General features: G+C 54.1%; 1 protein-coding gene across 2 annotated transcripts; it reads left to right on the forward strand.

The window, feature by feature from the left end:
• The first annotated feature begins 2,706 nt into the window (after positions 1-2,706).
• On the forward strand, positions 2,707-10,739 carry SLC16A6 (solute carrier family 16 member 6). 2 transcript variants are annotated; one of them, XM_068210020.1, is made up of 6 exons: positions 2,707-2,927; positions 5,493-5,734; positions 6,342-6,485; positions 7,171-7,299; positions 8,179-9,000; positions 9,569-10,739. In XM_068210020.1, exons 2-6 carry the CDS (start codon positions 5,500-5,502, stop codon positions 9,817-9,819), a joined length of 1,581 nt encoding a protein of 526 aa, XP_068066121.1. In that variant the 5' UTR covers positions 2,707-2,927; positions 5,493-5,499; the 3' UTR covers positions 9,820-10,739. The 2 variants fall into 2 exon arrangements, with proteins under 2 accessions (XP_068066121.1, XP_068066122.1); XM_068210021.1 differs by lacking the exons at positions 2,707-2,927; positions 5,493-5,734 and having other exon boundaries at positions 6,346-6,485; positions 7,043-7,299.
• The last annotated feature ends 9,257 nt before the right edge of the window (positions 10,740-19,996 follow it).

Consider the following 19,996-nt stretch of genomic DNA (forward strand, 5'->3'; position numbering starts at 1 on the left):
ATCCAGGGGCCCGCGCTCCCCTGCTCTTCCCAGCCCGCCCTGTTTTCCAGCTCCTGGCTGATTTATGCCCACAGACAGGAGGCTTGCTCTGCTTCCCTGAGGATTACAGAGCCCTCAGACACCAGCCCTGCTCCCGGCCTGCCGGAGTTCCCGGGATGATGGAGAGGCACGTCCTGGTGCAAGAGCTGCCAGGCACGGGACGGACCCAAGACGGATGTGCCGGGGAAAAGGATCCCAGCGAGGCACAGCCAAGCCAAGCCAAGCCAAGCAGCAGGGAAATTCCCCCAAAGTGGGCAAACAGCATGGGGGAAAAAGGTTTTACAGTGGGGCTGGGAAGCTCTGGGCTGGAGAGGCTGCAGCCACCATCCCTGTCCCCCCACAGGGCCCCTGCAGCCCCCTTGGCTCCCCAGAGCCTTATTGCTCTTGGAAAGCCCAAAGGAAAGGAATGGGAAGGTGAGGCAGAGACAGATGCAAAGTACTGACAAGAAATACCAAGGAGCAAATCGCTTTGGGTTTTTCATGCCAAAGATATTTGCATTCTTATTTCTCCCCTGGAGGCGCAAACCTCTTTTGTTGTCCCACAACCACTTGCACTGTCGCTACCAGGAAGAATTTCAGCAGGGGAGGGTGACCCATTCCCAAGGAAAAGCTTGTATAACGGGATATTGGCTCTGCAGGGCCAGATAAAGGGTGGTCACCCTTTATCTGTACCCCTAAAAAGCAGGGCATGGGTAAAGGACACCCACCTCAAAGGCTCCCTCAGGGGAAGGGGTTTTCCTGTGGGACAGAGAGATAGGAGGCTCTCAAGGACACACAGGGCGCACTCCCATGGCTGAGTACTCAGATTTCTGATGGATTTGTGATGGATTTCAGCTTGTTCAGGAGGGGACTGTGAGGAGTGGAGCTGCTGAAACCTCCCTGAGAGCATCAGCACTCGTTGGAAGCAGCAGCTGTTGGGCCAGCATTGCCAAGAGAAACCAGCAGCAGCTTTCCCAAAGTTCCTGAGCAAAAGCAACAATTTGCCTCATTTTGGGCAATCTGGAGAATTTTGCCCCAGCTACCTGCTGCCCTTGGCTGTGCTGTCCCACCAGCAATCCCATTGTGACAAAGGAAGGGAAAAGCAGCAGAAGGGACTCTGGCCAAACCAAACACAGCAGCCCTTGCAGTGCAGGGACATTTTAACCTGGCTGCTTTGTCCAGGGGTGTGAACCAGGACCAGCAGGTTTCACAATAACCCAGCACACTGTGGTGGGCTCCTGGGCCAGCCCAGGGGGCAGATCCCAGGAGGGCAGGTGAGGAGAGGTGAGGACACCCACCCACTCTGACCCCTCTGCTGTTCCCTGCAGGCAGAAGCCAGTGGCCCACAAGTCACAAGGAACGGTGCAAGGCTCCAAATCCTCCTGGCAGCATCCATCTGTGCCCAGCACAGGAGAGCAGGAGCAGCATGCAGCAGCAGTATCGAGCTGAGGCTGCCAGAGCTCCAAGAGAGTTTGGACCATGCTCCCAAGGACAGTGTGGGATTTTTGGGGTGTCTGTGCAGGGCCAGGGGTTGGACTCAATGATCCCTGTGGGTCCCTCCCAGCTCAGGATGTTCTGTGATTTTAGGGTGACTGAACCCCTGCTCCCTCCCTCCCCATCCCTGTAAGTGGTGAGTTGGTCTCTCCTGCTTTGCTTCACTCACAAATCCCTACTTTTTAAGCTTCCTACATAAAGGACATGTTTTCCCTTAAAAATCCAACTAAGGACTTGGTTTTCCCTAGAAATGCAACCAATGGAAATGTTTTCCCCTTATAATTCAACCAAGGGACATGTTTTTCCCTAAAAAAATGCAACTAAGTGAGATGTTTTTCCCTAAAAATGCAACAAAAGAGCATGTTTTTCCCTAAAAGTCTAGCTAAAGGAGATGATTTCCCAAAAAACAAAAAAACAAAACAAAACAAAAAAAACAAAAAAACCCAAAAACAAACAAACAAACAAACAAACAAAAAAACCAACCAAAAAAACAGCCAAGGGAGATGTTTCCCCCAAAAATGCAACTGAGAGAGACAGCTCCCCCTAAAAATTTAAGTGACAGAGATGTTTTTCCATAGGAATGCAACTAAAGGAAATGTATTCCATAAAGATACAACTAAGAGAAAGCAAAAAAAGCAACAAAGCAACTAAGGGAGATGTTTTCCTCTAAAAATACAACCACTAGAGATGGTTCCCCCTAAATATTCAAGCAAGGAAAATGTTTGCCCTAAAAATGCAACCAAGGAGGATGTTTACCCCTAAAATTGCAACAAAATGAGATTTTCCCTAAAGGAAAGGAGGTTTTCCCTAAAGATACAACTAAAGGAAGCGTCTCCTAAAAATACAACCCAGAGCGACGTTTTTCCCTAGAAATGCAACTAAAGGAGATGTTTTGCCCCTAAAAATACGAGTAAGGGGCATATTTCCCCTACCACCGCATCATGCGCAGCACCCAAAGCTCGCAGGGCACAAACACACCGAACAAGCACCGGCGGGGGGGCTCCCCGCATCCCACCCGCAGCCCGGCGATGCTGCGCACCCCGCATCGCGGCGACGCTCCGGAGGGAGCACCTGCCGGAGCGCCCCGCGCGGGGCAGGCGCGGCCCGGGGGCTGCGGGGGCCGCGGGACCCCGCGGGGCCGCCCCGCTGCACCGCCCCTCCCGCACACGCGGTGCCGCCGCTGGGCGAGCCGGGCCCGGCGCCGCGCACATGGGCGCTGCGGAGCCGCCGGCGGAGACCGGCTCCAGCCGGTATAAAAGGGCTGCGAGCGAGCACCGAGCAGCAGCAGCCGCCGCCGCGGGCAGCGGGAGCAGCAGCGGCCGGAGGCCGGCGGGCAGCGGGGCCGCCTCCTCGCCGAGGGTCGCCCGCTCGCCCTCCCGGGCCATGGGCAGCCCCTGACCCCGCCGCAGCACCGGGTGAGTGGGGCTCCCGCCCGGGGATTCCGGGGGAGCTGGGTGGGGGAGGGCTTTGTTTCCCTTTTTAAATTTTTTTCCCCTTCTTTTGGGGCGCTTTTTAACGTTATTTTTTTCATTTTTCCAGCGTTTTCCTTCCCCACCTCCCCTCGCCCGCATCCCTGTATTTTTAGCCCGCGGCCCCGGCGATGCAGGAATCAGGGCTGAAATGTTGGGAAAGTGATGCAGGGAAGGGGGGGCCACGCCGGGCCCCTGCGCTCCGGCTTCTTCATTTTCAATTTTTATCCCCGGCCATCATTATTTCTTTTAATCTTTAAATGTGCATAACATATGCCCAGGTTTGCGGATTCGCTGCGTTGTTTTTCCTTCCCTTATTATCTTATTTTTTCTGTTCCCTAAGCGCGCTTCCTCCCGATCTGCTTTTCCCCCGCCTTATTCCCCGTGCAGTGACACAGGAATTCGTGGCAGCCCCGTCCCCTCTCTCGGGGGGTCTCCAGGCACTTCCCACAAAGTTCGGGGGTCCCGCCCGTGCCCCTCGCCCTGCCCGGCTGCAGCAGAGCCCGGCGCGGGCGGCACCGCAGGGATGCAGGAGCCCACGCCTCGCTCCATCCCTGGCGGAGAGGATCCCCCGGGAGCCGCGCACCCGCCATGCGGCACCGCAGGAGGGGCTGCGGGCCGTGGGGACCCCCCTGCCCCGCTCGGGGTCCCCTCGCGTGGGCTCGCAGCCCGGCCGAGCTCCCGCGGGGCCGCGGGGCCGGTGCCGCGCACTCGCCTGCTCCGCCGTGCGAAGTTCCCCGGTGGGCTGCGGCCGGGGCCGCCCGGGCTCGGAGCGCGGTGCCGAGGAGCCGAGTCTAAAATGGAGGAGGGAAATGCCTGGTGGCTGCCGGGGACGGCGGCGCGGGGGGAGCGCACGCCCGAGCCGCAGGTCCGGCCGGGACGGGGCGGCACACGGGGCGCTGCCCGCGGCCGCCGCTCGGTGCCGCGCCGGGGTGGCTGCGGGGAGCCAGCGCCGGGCTCGACCCCGCGCTGTGTCCCACGGTGGTGACTCTGGCACCGGCACCCCCCACGCGGGTGTGGCGGTGACCCCAGGAGTGTGCCCCCCCCAACCCCAGCACACGTGTGGCGATGACCCCGGCTCTGTCCCCCCGCTCAGGTGTGGCGGTGACCCCGGCTCTGTCCCCCCGCTCAGGTGCGGCGGTGACCCCGGCTCTGTCCCCCCTCTCAGGTGTGGCGGTGACCCCGGCTCTGTCCCCCTGCACAGGTGTGGCAGTGACCCCGGCTCTGTCCCCCCGCTCAGGTGTGGCGGTGACCCCGGCTCTGTCCCCCCACGCAGGTGTGGCAGTGACCCCAGCTCTGTCCCCCCTCTCAGGTGTGGCGGTGACCCCGGCTCTGTCCCCCCGCACAGGTGTGGCGGTGACCCTGGCTCTGTCCCCCCTCTCAGGTGTGGCAGTGACCCCGGCTCTGTCCCCCCGCACAGGTGTGGCAGTGACCCCGGCTCTGTCCCCCCGCACAGGTGTGGCGGTGACCCCGGCTCTGTCCCCCTGCACAGGTGTGGCAGTGACCCCGGCTCTGTCCCCCCGCACAGGTGTGGCAGTGACCCCAGCTCTGTCCCCCCTCTCAGGTGTGGCAGTGACCCCGGCTCTGTCCCCCCGCTCAGGTGTGGCAGTGAGCCCAGGACCAACCCCCCGGTGCAGGTGATCCTGTCACTGTCCCCGTGCACAGCTGTGGTGCTGCAGTGGCCTCGGCTCAGTGCTACCCCCATGCAGGTGTGACAGTGACCCTGGCACTTGTCCCCCTGCACAGGTGTGGTGCTGACCCTGCCCCGTGGGACTCCCATGCAGGTGTGGCAGCGAGCCCAGGACTGTGACATTGTCCCCCTTGTGCGGCTGTGGTGGTGACCCCAGCACTGTGTCTTCCCCGACTGTGACACTGCTGCTGTCCCCCTGTGCAGTCGTGGCAGTGCTGGGGTTCCCTGGGGAGCTCCACCTGGCACCAAAGCCACCCCTGCACACCCACAGCCCCCGGGTGACACGGGGCAGGGCTGAGGACACCCCGTGTCTTATGGGTTGATCGCGTCCAGCTGCCCTGCCCTGGGGTGTGGCAGTGGTGCCAAGGGCTGCAGGGGAGCTGGTGGGAGCAGGGATGTCCCCACCCCCCTTTTGAGGGTTGGGCAGCCCTGAGCTGTCGTTTTGGGGAGGATGGGTGCCCCGGGGGCTCTGCGGCTCCACCAGCCCAGCCGCGCTGGGTTCCGCGGTGGATCTTTCACGAACTGCATCCATCCGCCCCCATGCACCGACAGACAGATGACAGCTCCCAGCTCCCAGGCTTGGCTGCTGGGAACAGCTCGCCCGGCTGCTGAGCTGTGAGTTTCTGGTGCTGGGCTCACAGGGCAGCAGCAGGAAGGAGCCCACGGAGGGACAGAGGCACAAACATCAGCCCAACTCCCACACTTGGCAGCACAGGATCCAGCTCATGGTGCCTTAGGGGTGCTACAGCTCCCAGGCTGTGCCTCTTCCAGCAAAATTCAACTCAAACTGATGCCTGGCTGCCTCTCCCCTCTTTTTCCAGATCCAAAATGACGGTCAAAGCTGTAAAGATGCCGTGCACCTCTGCAAACGTTTATACTAAAGTGCCTGACGGAGGATGGGGCTGGACAGTCGCTTTTGCGTTCTTTGTTGTGGAAGCCCTGACATACGGCATCATAAAATCATTTGGAGTCTTCTTCAACGACCTGATGGAAAGCTTTGACGAAACCAACAGCAGGATATCCTGGATAATATCCATATGTGTGTTTGTACAGACCTTCACAGGTAAGAGGAGCAGGCGCTCAGTGCAGGTGCAAGGGGCAGTCGTGCTGCTGACTCAGCATGCAAGGACCTGGCACCTGTGACTTTTGTGCCTCTAATGGCTCCATTATAAATGAAATCACAGCCATAAAGCTCAGAGGCTGCTCCTCAAATGCCAAGAAATGTCCGTCTCAGCCTGGCAGTCCCTTTGAGCCCCAGCTCTTGTCCGTGGGTGGTGCAGGGACAGGGTCCGTGTCACTGAGCCTGACCCAGTTGTTCAGGTCTCACCAGCAAGGGGCAAAAACCAGAGTTTTCAAACCAAACTCTGCAGTGAAAAGGATTAGAAATAACTCGAGCCTTGCTGAAATCTGGTGGTGTCCGGGCATGTGGCTGGAGATTTGTCCCAAGCTGCCACGTGCTTGTCTTTAAGTCTGTTACGGTGATTTTGTCGCACGTCCTAAATGCTGTGAGCTGTGCAGTGCTCCGAGGGTGGCTCCAGGGTGATGCTGTGCTGTGCAGGGGGCTGGCACCTCATGGGGACCCGGGCAGGAGTACGAGAAGAGCCCCTGCAGGAGATGGTGGCTGTGAAGTTGCTGAGGTGGTGCTGACCACAGCTCTCTCCCTTCTCCAGCTCCTCTGTCGACGGTCCTCAGCAACCGCTTCGGCCACCGCCTGGTGGTGATGGCCGGGGGGCTGCTGGTCAGCACCGGCATGGTCATCGCCTCCTTCGCCCGCAGCGTGGTGGACATGTACGTCACCATCGGCATCGTCTCCGGTGAGTCACCCTCCTGTCCCCTACCTGCCACACGCTGCTCCCTCCCGCCGGCCACGGGGCTTTGGCTCCCTGCACACGGGGTGTGCTTGGTGCTGCTGCCCACCCTGCGCTGATCCCGCAGCGAGGATGGGCCCCAGGCTTGGCTTTCTGCCTGTGCCACCCCGGGCACGGCCCTGAGCTCGTGCAGCAGCACCGGTCGCTTCTGATGAACTGGGATGGCTGGGGAGACCTCAAAACCTCTAACGCTCCCTCTGTCTCTGGTTTCTTCTCCTGATACTTTTCTCCCTCTCCAGCCTGGCCTGGGTGTCCTGTTCATGTCCATGGCCGGGAGCTTGCCTTGCTTAGGGGAACAGTTGCTGCAGGCTCAAATACTTTAAGCAGATGAGGTCCTCAAAGTGGACCTCACTGGCTGTTTGGGAGCAGAAGGCATTATCTAGCAGGTTTGGGAGGCTGGGTCTCTTGGTTTGGGTTTTTACTCTCCTTTTCTCTTTTTTTCTTTTCCCCCTTCCAATTTACACAAAAATAACATTCTGGTTTCCCCAATGATTTTCTTCCAGGGTGACTTGCTGAGTTGGCCGAAATGATACTGTAATGACCACCGGGAAAGCCGACTTAACGTGTTCTTGCATCGGTGTTTCCCCCTCCTTTACTTGTTGTTATGGCAATTTTTGGCATTTATTCACAGGCCTTGGATACTGCCTCTCCTTCCTCCCGACTGTCACCATTTTATCACAGTATTTTGACAAAAGGCGCTCGCTGGTCACAGCGGTGGCATCTACAGGGGAATGTTTCGCTGTCTTCTCCTTTGCACCAGGTACGGTGCCCACGTGCTGGGAGTGCCAAAGGCACAATCCTTTCCCCAAGCAAGCAGCCAGAGGCCAAGTCGGTGCCCACAAGTGGTTGCTCACATGCCCGTGGCACCCAGCAGGCAGAGTGACAAGCAGTGCCAGGGACGGGTGTGACACTGCCCGAGCTCTCCCCGGTGCCATGTGCCAGCGCAGGACATGCCTGGCTGATACACAGCCCGCCGGGCTCCCTATATAGATTTGTCAGGCTAAAAATAAGCCCGAGAAACTTCAGCTATTTAAAACACACAGTGCACAGAACTGCTCCTAAAGGTTACTGGGCTTGCGCTCAGCACGAGCTGCCAAAGTGCTCCAGCCTTTTGGGGACCTGTCCCCAGGCGTCACGGCCCTGTCACCTCTGCCCTTGGAGATTTATGTGCTCTGCTGTGCTCGTGTGCTCTGGGCTAATCCCCACTGCAAAGCTGCTTTGGGTGCAAAGGAAGGCTGGTAATTAAGCAGTGACGTGCGCCTTTGAGCAGAGCTAAGAGACTTCCTTTCCTAGCTGGTTTCAGGGTGAGGGCAGCTGAGAAAGGGAACTCAAGCACTGAGTATGCCCTCCTTCATTGAAAACAACGCCCCCTTTGTCCCCAGACTTGCTGAAACCTCAAAAGAGGCTACCTAGAGGGTGACATCTGCTAGCCAGGCAGGAAACACAGCTTTTAGCTTCTGTCTGCTGCAGCAGAGGGGAGGAAGATGCCAGACCCCTGGGTAGAGGGACCCCCGCTCAGCCTTTTCGAGAGGCGCCTGGAACCCTCCAGTGGCGAATCTCCAGTCCCTTCCCTGGCTGTAAATTCAATTCCTTGGTGTAACTACAGGCTTTCCCAGTTACACTTCTCCTCTTCCCACAGCAATCACAGCCCTGAAGGAGCAGATTGGCTGGAGGTACAGCATGCTTTCTGTCGGGGTGCTGCAGCTGGGCATCACCGCCTGCGGATCGCTGCTGCGCCCCATCGTCATCAGAGAGCAGGAAGAAGTGAAAGCACAGCCTCCAGAGGAGCCCACAGAGACAAAGTACATGCTTGAAAACGAACAAACATGCACCTCAATAGAGTCCATAGACTCAGGAGTCGATATAACTACCTCACCCAGCAATGTGCCTGGAAAAACCAAAGCAGAGCCGAAAAGTGAAGAACCAAAGCAACACGGACAGAACCCCACTGACAATAACAGCACCCCTCCAGAACCAAAAACCAAACTACTGGACTTCTCTGTGATGAGAGACTATAGCTTTATCTGTTATGCATTCTTTGGCCTGTTTGCAACCCTGGGCTTCTTCGCTCCCTCCCTCTACATCATCCCCCTGAGCCGCAGCCTCGGCATCGGCAAAGACCACTCTGCCTACATCCTGTCAGCCATGGCCATCGCCGAGGTCTTCGGGAGGATTTTTGCAGGCTGGCTTCTCAACAAGAAGCCCATCCGCAAGATCTACATCGAGCTCATCTGCGTCATCCTGCTGTCGGTAGCGTTGGTTGCCTTCCCTTTTGCCTCTGGATTCTGGGGCTTGATGATATGTAGCGTTTATTTTGGGTTCATGCTCGGCACGGTAGCGGGCACGCATATTCCCCTCCTGGCTGAAGACGACGTGGTTGGCATTGAGAGGATGTCCTCTGCAGCTGGAGTCTATGTCTTCATTCAGAGCTTAGCTGGGTTGGCTGGACCACCCCTTGCAGGTAACTCAGACTTTGGTCTTGGTTTTGTTCTGGAGATGTTTGACAGCTGTTGGTGCTGATCTCTGTCTAGAAGGTATTCTGGCAGTACTAATCGCAGCACTCCCCTAAAAGCCCTGCAACCACTATTGGGAGTCTCCCAGAGCCAGAAGACTGCAATGCAGCTCTGCAGAGTCCCACGGATGAGGCACTGAGGAACCTCAGAGGGAAGGGAAATACTGCAGTGCTACCCTGATCCTGTTAGAAACCCAAAGCTGGCATCACTTCAGGCACAAGCAGAGGCGAGTCCCTCTCGCTGTGCCTGTGCCACGCACTGCAGAAAGGTGAAGTCTGGCAGAACAAAGAGATGCCTGATGCACCTCGGGCTCAGCATCCCCGCAGTGCCCAGGGGCTTCTGACTCGCCTGGAGTTGTCACTGTGTACCCCAGAACACAGTGGGTTTACTTTTTTTAACGTGGCATCCGATTGTCACCGAGTTTTGGCCGCAGATAAAACGCAGATTAAAGCCCTACAGGAGGGCAGGGCGGGGGGGAGTGGGCTGTGGCTAACTGCTGTAAATGTTTTTTTTCAGGTGTCTTGGTGGATACGACAAAGAACTACAGCTCAGCCTTCTACTCCTGTGCTGCTGGCATGGTCCTGGGGGCCATGTTTCTGGCCCTGGTGAGGCCGTGCAAGACTGGGCTGTGCCACCAGCAGCAGCAGCAGCAGCAGCAGGTGGAGGAGAGCACGGCAGGGCCACCTCCAGAACTACCAGATGACTTTATAGACATGGATATTGGAAAAGCAGAAAATTCAGGAAAAGGCTCTGACAGCGTGGTATAAAAAACCCTGTTCCTTCTCCATCTAATGTGCTCAGTGTAAGGCTGGGGGAAATGTCAGCTCTGCTCCACGTTTTAAAACTCCATTCTAAAGGGAATGTGAAATTTTAAATGTGAACAGTTGCTACCAACAAGTTTTTTTCTTTTTTTTAAATATTAGGCAGAATTTTTTTAACCAACAATGGAAAGCTCCATAGAAAATACAAATAGTCACATAAGAATAACTTCTGTCTAGCATGAAGATGTGATGCACACTTGCTTTCCTGATAACAAGCATAGGTAAAGGTCCAACTGATGTATAAATACTGACAACAGCAACAGCAGAAGCAGCTTAGCCTCTGACTGTCACCCATCCCCTACCACGAATTCCACACAGACCCGATGATACGAACTGGAGACGAGCATTTCATACACCACCAGTAGCCAACTGAATCTTCTTCTGGAGGGATACAGACTCACCTTTTAGCTTGGAGGAGGAGGAGGCCAGGCTAGATAGCTGACAATTAGAAACCATTGCTAATGATCTTAACTTGAATGTCACATAATGCTGGGAAATCAAAGGCTCCGTGTGTCTTTATGGCCAGTTATTACTGCACATATTTCATGAGATCATTTTTCTTCTCCCAACTGGGTTCCTTAGAACTGTTTTCTGTTGATAGTCAGACCTGATGTACTGTTTCTAATTTAACTAGTATTTATTAATTTATTCTGAGATTGTTAAAGGAGGTTAGCTTAAATAACTGGAGAGGAAAAATGATCTTTGCATAACGGAAAGCTGTCTTTACATCAATCTCTTCAATGCCTATCTTGTATTGCTTGTGAAATTGTTGGGAAAATTATTCTTACAGCATAAAGTGTAGCTGTTTTTAATAGGTAAGTCTTAAGTAACCCAGTTATTTAAAAAGAAAAAAAAAAAAAAAAGAACTACAGATCCAGCATCTCTTTCCATGGAAAAAGGCTCAGCTGGTGCCCACGGACCCAGCATGGCTGCTGGAACCAGCCCACCCCACAGGGAGGATTTGGCCCAGGATGTCTTAATCTACCCGAAACCTTGGCTCACAGGTGCACAAGGAAATCTCTGCTGCAGCCCCAGCTGCCTGTGGCCCCCCAGGACCTTCCCCTGTCACTCTGCCCCCCATGGGGTGCTGGGGTGCCTGGGCCGAGCTGCACCCCCTTCCCCAGCTCTCCCCTAAAGTCAGCAAGGGGCTTCTTACTTTTTGCTGCTGACTTCAGTAAGAAATGAAGTGGAGCCTGTGCATAAAGGGAAGGATAAAAGACAACATCTGAGCTGTTCATTCAGTCTTAATGGGAGAGACTCCTGCTCACAGTGACACGAGCTTGCTTACCCCACCTATATGCATCTTCTCGCCTCTAGGCAACTCAGGGGGACAAATCAAACTAGTCTGTTCTGGTCTGGGGGAAAAAGAAACCCCAAGCCACCATTTCTGTGTACTTAAGTGGAAGTGGCATCATCCATTAACTGCTACACTGACCTGTCTGTGTTTTACCAGCCATAGAAATGTGGGACAATCTGTAAAAGAAAAAAAAAAAGAAGAAGAAGAACAACCTCTTTTTTGGGAAGGTGCTTGATTTGTTTTTTTTTCTGTCTTAGATGTCCATAAAATAGAAAAAAATTTAAAAAAAGAAAAAAAAAAAAAAAAAAAAAAAGAAGGAAAAAAAAAAAAAGAAACAGGCACTCTTGCAACCAAGTGGCTGGAGCAATTCATCCTCACTGCCCGGGACCTGCGGTCTCGTGTCCTTCCTCTGCCTCAGCACTTTATCACGGCCAGCAGAACCTCGCTGTGTTGCACCCAGGACTGGAAGATCCCTTACAGAGAACTAGAGTTGTGTGAACCAGTGATCAGTGAACAAATAGCCACGTTGCATTACGATGTACTTTTAATTTATTGTTAATTTATGATACTTCAAGCGTTTTGGTAAATGTTCTGTAGCCTATCCTTGTAAGGTTGTTGAAGTCTTTGTGATACGAGACCTCACTACAGCACTTTGCTATTACAACTGCTTGGAAGTGGAATTAAGGCCTCCAGGTTTTGCGTGTGTGTGGAAGCTCCCTGTTCTGCAGATTTGCGAGGTTCTACTGTATTTAGTTTGGTTTTTTTCTCTTTTTTTTTTTTTTTTTACCAAGTTTCCAATCCAGATCAAATACTACGTTTGTCACTGACCTCACAGTCCGTTTCTGTTCCTGTCTGCATCGTGGCACGAGCAGGGGAGCGAGTGGTGAGTGTGTGTGTGTGAGGGCACAGCACAAGCAGGATTTACTGATTTGTTTGTAACAAAGTGGACTCTGGAAATACTCTTAAACACTGAGATTTGCAATAAACTTTTTCCTTTTTTTTTCTTCTGGTTTTTTCCCTTCTTCTCTTTTTCCCCCCGTTTTCTTATTTTAATAATAAACACAGTGAAGAAACTTCTCCTCTCCCTCTCCTCCATCCCTGGGTTTGCTGTGGGGAGCTGTCACATGCCACTCCTCCAGCCTGAAGTGGCCCTGCTTCCCCTGCCAGTTGGGCAATCCCAGCTCTTTGCAGGAGCTGCCTGCAAGCTGTGGATTAGGGCTGACCTCAAGGGTGCCCTTGTGAACCCTCACCCCGGGAGCCCTGACCAGAGAGAGCCTTTTCTTCCAACTGCTGCCTGAATTGGTGGCACTTGGGAGTGTTTCCCTCGTGTCCTCATGGGCACACAACCACGTAATTATTTTATCATCGCCGAATTGCTGAATACTTTCTCCGTGCCAGGCTGAGCAACTCGTGTATCAGAAAAATCTACTTTAAAACCCTCCCCAAAAGCCACTAAATAGCAGATTAGTCGTGCTAAAGAGCAATTCTCTCTCCCTCAAACCTAATTTCTTGATCCGCCCTTCCCTGCTCACCCTGGCCAGCATCCCCAAACCCTACAAGGAGCAGTGCTGCCACGTCCCAAATACCACTGCACGCATTAGGTTTGCAAATGCTCTGCTTGCCCAGGGAATCATCACCAGCTGATGTGTATTAGGTACGAGCTGTTTCCATTCTGGCTGCAGAGGTGAGCCGTGCATGCCAGCAGGGCAGGCTGGAATGCCAGCACCAAAGTCCAGGGAAGAGAATCTGTGTCCAAATTCAACTCTGGCTCGCTTACAGCAGTGAACAAACATTATTTACAACAGTTTCCTCAAAAACAACCCCCCAAAAATGCATTGCAAAGCCTGCACACAGTTCACGTAAATAAAAGCACATTTAACTGGAGCACTATCAGATGTCTCCCTGCACAGAAAGATTTTAAGAGTTGTTTTTCCCACCTGGTTTAAATTAATTGCCTGTGACCTTCTCTGTTATCCTGGTACAAAGGCATTAAAGCAAGAACAAAATAGGATAAGGATATATTTATTCAGTAGCACTCCACATCTATCTAGCAGCACAGTAAATAGGAGAATGTGGGCAGGACGTGCCGCAGCAATCCTTGGTATTCCTCTCCAAAGGGGCTGTATAAACTCTTGTAGTCAATGAGGCCAGTGCTGGCCAAATGTAAATAGAGGAAATTACACAAGGTCAGCTTGCAAGAGGCCAGAAGCATTCAGACCGTAGGTATCTCTCCTTGCTGGAGCAGAAAGGAAGCTGGACCGTGGGGCTTTGTTTGTTGTTTTGGGGCCTTAAAAAAAAAAATCAACAGCACAAACCCATCCAAACAAAAAAAAAGACAAAACCATTTTTCCACTTGAAATTAAAAGGAAGGGGAACCTCTTGTTCTTTTTCACTTATTTCAACAAGATGACACCAGGTTCTTAGGGGGACAAATGAATCCTTGCAAACAGCCAAACTGGGTTTGGAAAGAAAGCAAAGTAGGTGCTTACAAAACAGCTTGAATGTTTTAACTCTCCCCTCAGAGTTACTTGTTACCATCTGAGATCATCGTGTTCCAGCTGCCTGTAGTAAACATGACCTGAATTCTCACAGTGATGCAAGCCCGGCAGCCGCCTGCCCTCCACACTTCCTTCCTAAACTCACCCTAAAGATGCTTCACAGGCTGGGTTTAGGAAAAGTCTGGGGTTTAGGACAGCGTCCCTTGGGCTTGTGGCTCGGCTTGAAGGTTGAGGGAGCGAGCTCTGCTTGCCCAGAGGGGTTGTTTTACACCCGATGGCCATGCTAAAATGCAGGAAGAAATTCAGGAAGGATTTCTCCAAGCAAAGGGTGGAAGGGGCTGCCCAGGGAGATTTGGAGCCCCCATCCCTGGAGGGGTCCAAGGAACACCAGGACGTGGCACTCAGTGCTCTGTTTAGCTGACAAGGTGGCGTTTGATCAGAGGTTGGACTCGATTTTGGACTTTTTTCCAACCTTAATGATTCCATTCTGCAATTCCATGGTTCCCACTGGGCGCACACGGGGACGGCTCCTGGGCGTGCCCAGCTGCTGTGGGTCCCCAAAGCTGGCTGGCAGCCTCCGTGCCCCCCACACATCCAGGCCTCTCCTCTGGACATGGTGGCAGCAAACCGCGGAGATTTCCCCTCCCCAGTCCCATTCCCGTGGACTTTTACTTGCTGGATTTGCAAATCCACGGCCACACCAGCACAAAGCTTGCTCTGCAAATTGCACTAAGTCATCTAATAAATCAAATGCAGTCCCCCCCTCCTTCCTACTGCAGTCGTCGAGCTCCAGTTACAACAATTTGTGGTAAAATATTACTCACCAGCACTTTGGCCTGTGCGAGCAGCTCTGCCTCGGAGCAGACAGCCCCTAAATCACAGCTTTGTCACAGAAGCCACAAGCATAACCAAAAGTCTCATTACACGCAGCCGCTCTGAGGAGAAGGCCAAGGAGACAATAGTTCCCCTCGCTTCCCTTTGTCAGAGCTTTCATTAATGTTGTGAAGGCTTTTGCTGCTGCATGCACTGCTGGGTGCTGGCCACAGGCAGCCTGGCAGAGGAGCAGCCCACGGCAGCCCAAAGAGCAGCGAGGTGGGGGCAGTCTGGGCATCAGCCTGTGCTCCTGCTGCAGCCAGCTGCTGACCCAGCAGGGCTGCTGCCTCCCCTCTGCCTCACTTTAATCCCCACCAGTCTGGGCTCGGGCCATGGGAAGGCATCACAATTAGGGCTTTTAGGCACTTCTGGGCTCTTGCCTTTTGCTGTGATGTAACAGGTGCTTTTATTTTTCGAGACCAAGACCCAAATTCTGCAATGAAGAGCAAAGGCCGTTTGTGAAGTTAGACCTGGGGCTTGAGGATGGCAGGGGACAGGCACTGCTGGGGGTGGGCGGTTTTCCATTCCCATGCACAGGTCAGGGGGATGCTCCTCCTAAACCCTGCTGAGCACCCTCCCAGCCGCTGTCCTGGGGCTGGAGGGAGCAGCCCAGCTCCCCTCACTGTGCCCTAACCCCACCTGTGTGCTGACGGGAGGGGAGGTCTCCCTCAGTGGCTATAAACTGGAAGTTAATTAAATGAACTGGAAATTAATGACCAAACAATGCAGTGATGGATGAGCCTTCGCAGAAAGGTCCCCACTTCTGCCACTGGGACACACCTGCCCTGGAGCCTGCTGTCACACAGCCTTCCTCTCGCTGCTCCCTGAGCCCCTTCCCCTGCTGGCAGCGACCTTCCCATGGCTCTGTGTCCTGGCCAGAGCTGGCCCTGGCAGCTGGAACACAGCGGTGGCAGTGACACTGCGAGGACACTGTGACACACACACTCCTGCTCCACGGGATGCAGCCCTGGGGGTGCAGGAAGGGATGCAGCCCTGGGGGTGCAGGATGGGATGAATTCCTGGGGGTGCAGGATGGGATGAATTCCTGGGGGTGCAGGATGGGATGCAGCCCTGACCCTCAGCACATCCCCAGCCCTGTGGATGCAGGAAAGGATGAATTCCTGGGGGTGCAGGAAGGGATGAATTCCTCTGGGTGCAGGATGGGATGAATTCCTGGGGGTGCAGGAAGGGATGCAGCCCTGGGGGTGCAGGATGGGATGAATTCCTGGGGGTGCAGGATGGGATGCAGCCCTGACCCTCAGCACATCCCCAGCCCCATGGGTGCAGGATGGGATGAATTCCTGTGGGTGCAGGAAGGGATGAATTCCTGGGGGTGCAGGAAGGGATGCAGCCCTGGGGGTGCAGGATGGGATGAATTCCTGGGGTGCAGGAAGGGATGAATTCCTGGGGGTGCAGGAAGGGATGCAGCCCTGGGGGTGCAGGATGGGATGAATTCCTGGGGTGCAGGAAGGGATGAATTCCTGGGGGTGCAGGAAGGGATGCAGCCCTGGGGGTGCAGGAAAGGATGAATTCCTGTGGGTGCAGGAAGGGATGCAGCCCTGGGGGTGCAGGAAGGGATGCAGCCCTGGGGGTGCAGGAAGGGATGAATTCCTCTGGGTGCAGGAAGGGATGAATTCCTGGGGGTGCAGGAAGGGATGAATTCCTCTGGGTGCAGGAAGGGATGAATTCCTGGGGGTGCAGGAAGGGATGAATTCCAGGGGTGCAGGAAGGGATGCAGCCCTGGGGGTGCAGGAAGGGATGAATTCCTCTGGGTGCAGGATGGGATGCAGCCCTGGGGGTGCAGGAAGGGATGCAGCCCTGACCCTCAGCACATCCCCAGCCCCATGGGTGCAGGATGGGATGAATTCCTGGAGGTGCAGGATGGGATGAGCCTCTGCTGCTCCTACAAAAGCAGTGCACGGTGACAAGCCAGCCTTTGCCAAGCACTGCAACACTGGGAAACTGGGAACAGGGAGCAACAGCTTGGAGAGGAACCCCAGCAGAGCCACCTCCTTCCCGCAGGCTGCAGGCTCTCTGCCTGCCCTGAAATCACTCCCTTCCCCTCCCCGTGCTGCCAGCCCCGAGCTCACCACCCCTGCACCCAGCACAGCCCCAGACGCTCCCTGTGCCAGGGCCACCCTCAGCCCCAGGGCTGCTGCCACAGCCTTATCAGCCCCGGGCAGGCACAGCCCTGCCCTGTCCTGGGCTATCAGGGCCACAAACCCTGCTGGGCTGGCCCCACCGTCCTCTCCCATGGGTGACAGTGGGGACAAACACTTTTTATTGGCCCTTTCTGCCCAACGCCAGCTGCTCATGGCCCAGCCAGGGCTCTGCTGTGCCCACACGGAAATCTCCAGCTGCATCCACAGACACGCGCTGGCCCTGCACAGCTCCCCCTTCTCAGGCACTCAGCAATTCCCCACCCAGATGAAAAATGTATTCAACAAACTGTACCTTACAAAGGGAATTTCTCTGTTTCTTCTCCCATTTGCTGCCCTTCTCCTCCTGCCTCCACTGGCAGAGCTCAGAGCCTTTCCCAGCTTTGGCCAACGTCACAAAAAACCCCAGCAGGTGAACCCACTCCCCCATCAGCACTTACAGCACACCCAGGCGCAAAGAGATCACCCAAATAATTAAACACAAAACCCCCTTCAAGCTTCAGTTCAGGAAGTGTTTTCATGGAGACAGCCCCAGTCCTCCCCAGAGCCTCACAGGCAGCATCACATCTCAAAGGTTCTTATTCACCTTTTCTATTTATTTTAGGTCTTTGCACAGCTTTGAGTGAGTCAAGAATTCCAGCCTGTGTTTGTCTTCAAGGACAGACACTGACCCTGCAGCCTGACCCACCTGTGGAGCTCTCCTTGCTTAAAAGCCCCTTGAGCCCTGCAGAGATGCCAAACTGCTCAGAGTGTAAAGTGGGAGCTGGACATAAACCTTGCACCCATGTCAAATTCTACTTTGTGGACCAAGGAAACAATAGCAGTAAATGTGAAAATGCATAAGTGGTTCCATTTCAAAGGAGGGGTTTTTAAAATGCATGTAGATGTGCTCTGGTGTGGACTTTTCATTCACATGCTTTAGAGGAGTTAATTGCTCACAGTGTGTGAGGGCAGGAAGGGAGAACAAACGCAGATCTGTAAAGCTGAGAGCAAAAATTAGCCCTGAAAATTGTGCACAGTGGGAAATGTGCCCTGTCAGCCTGGTTTGGGGCCCAGGTACAGGGGAGTCAATTTGCCAGCAGAGAGCAGGAAGTGTCCTACCTGAGAGAGGTAAAGAACAGAACCCTGCCCAAATCCTGGTTACAGCACTTACAAATAACATCCTGACACAGGAAATTAAACCTCTCTCACAAAGCGCCCCTTAAAAATGTGAACCTGATTAAAAAAAAAAAAAAATAGAAACGATGTAAATAACCTGGATTAAATTCAAGGCATTTTCTCCTGAACATCATGAAATATCTGAGACGCAGCCAGACTTGTCTGCTCTCCCTGGAGCCCATGCTCTGGGCAGACCCCACAGCACGCCCCAGCCTCGATTTAGGAGCGTTCAACAGTGATGAAGACAAACATTCCTGGATACAGGCAGCTTCAGCACAGACCAAACACTGAGCATCATGTTAGCAACCGGTGGCAGCCAAGAGATACAAACATTAGCTTTCCAGAGAAGAATTTTTAGTGCACTGGTAGTTCCTTGTCAGACAGTAATTTTTAAAATAGTTCACAGTAAATGGCAGAGAGTAACCCTTTAAATACACAAAGTTTCCTGCATATATTATACTTCAATCCCACAGCAGCACCCGAGGCATTTTAATAACCTCTCATGGTTCTCCTTGAGCACTTGTAGGGGTTTTGGTGAGCACATTTGGGGTTCTTGCTGCTGCTTCACTATCATCTCTGTGCAGTCCTTGATAATAAGGTTCTCAAGTTGTAACACACAAAATGAAAATGAAAGGACAAAGCTGAAAGGTTTTAACCTTCGTGTTGAAAGACAAACAAAATCCTTCTCTCTCTCGCCTGCATTCTGCTGCTTGTGTCTGAAAACCATAGTTAACGCTGGTGAGAAGGGTTTTCAAGCCTCTGAGCAGCACAGCCCTTCTCCTCTTTCCCCAAATACCCTCTGTAACACCTGCTTCTACTTAGCAAAACAAATAAACAGTCACTAACCACAAGTGTAACTCTCTACCACTGACATTTCTTTGCATGTCTCAGACCACAGCTTCCTTTGGAAACCCTGAACTTATGTGCTTTTACAGTTTTTATGTCTGTAAGGCCGTAGAAAGATGAGAAAAACAAGCAAACACACAGAGGCAGAAGCTGCTGGTATCTACAGCAACAGAGACACAAACCAGGCAGGGGTTGTGAAATGCATCCTGCCAGGAGGTCAGAAACCAGGGCCGGCTGGTGGGGCTGGAATCCAGTCTCAGGTGTGAGGGGATGGTTCCCAGGCAGAGGTGACACCAGCAGGGGCCAGGCAACTGCTCCCAGGGCCCAGCAGGTCTGGGGCAAGCACACATCCAGCCAGGCACGAGGCTGCAGGGAAGCAGAGCGGCCAAAAAGCTGCCCAGAGCATCCTGCTGGTCCCAGTGTGCTGCAGGACACCGTCAGGAGGCCTTGGGAATGGCAAAGGGCTGTGCTCCTCACACCGTGGTTTCTGCAGGGCAGGGGCTGGGCTCTGCCCTGGGTGCCACCAGCACGGCCCCAGTGCTGCAGGAGGGAGGGAAGAAGAGGCTGGGTGCAGCTTGTGTGACTGCCCAGCCTCCCTGCCCCGGGCTTTCTGTCACGTTGGAGCCAGTGGCAGCCTCAAGCTTGCTGTGTCAGCAGAGGGTCAGGCTGGATGTCAGGAATGCTTCTTGCCCCAGAGGGTGCTGGGCACTGCCCAGGCTCCCCAGGGAACAGCCCCGAGGCTGCCAGAGCTCCAGGAGGGTTTGGACAGCGCTGCCAGGGTGGGATTGTTGGGGTGTCTGTGTGGGACTTGAATGAGCCTTGTGGTTCCCTTCCCACTCAGGATGTTCTGTTCTATTCTATTCTATTCTATTCTATTCTGTTCTGTTCTGTTCTGTTCCGTTCCATTCCATTCCATTCCATTCCATTCCATTCCATTCCATTCCATTCCATTCCATTCCATTCCACTCACAGCCTGGGCAGGGTTAGGGTTAGGGTTAGGGTTAGGTTTGGGGTTGGGGTTAGGGTTAGGCTCAGGGTTGGGGTTGGGTTAGGGTTAGGGGTTAGGGTTAGGGTTGGGTTTGGGGTTGGGGTTAGGGTTAGGGTTAGAGTTAGGGTTAGGGTTGGGGTTGGGGTTAGGGTTAGGTTTGGGCAGGGTCCAGGGATGCCAGTCCCATTCCTGCAGGTGACTGGAGCCCTGAATTCCAGCTGGCATCCCCTGGCTGTGCCGAGGACCTGAACCATTCCTGGCTCCCAAAAAGAGCGGAAGAAGAGCCGGCGGTGGGAGAATCTTC

Source organism: Anomalospiza imberbis, chromosome 19 (assembly GCF_031753505.1).
Source record: "Anomalospiza imberbis isolate Cuckoo-Finch-1a 21T00152 chromosome 19, ASM3175350v1, whole genome shotgun sequence".
Taxonomy (NCBI): Eukaryota; Metazoa; Chordata; class Aves; order Passeriformes; family Viduidae; genus Anomalospiza; species Anomalospiza imberbis.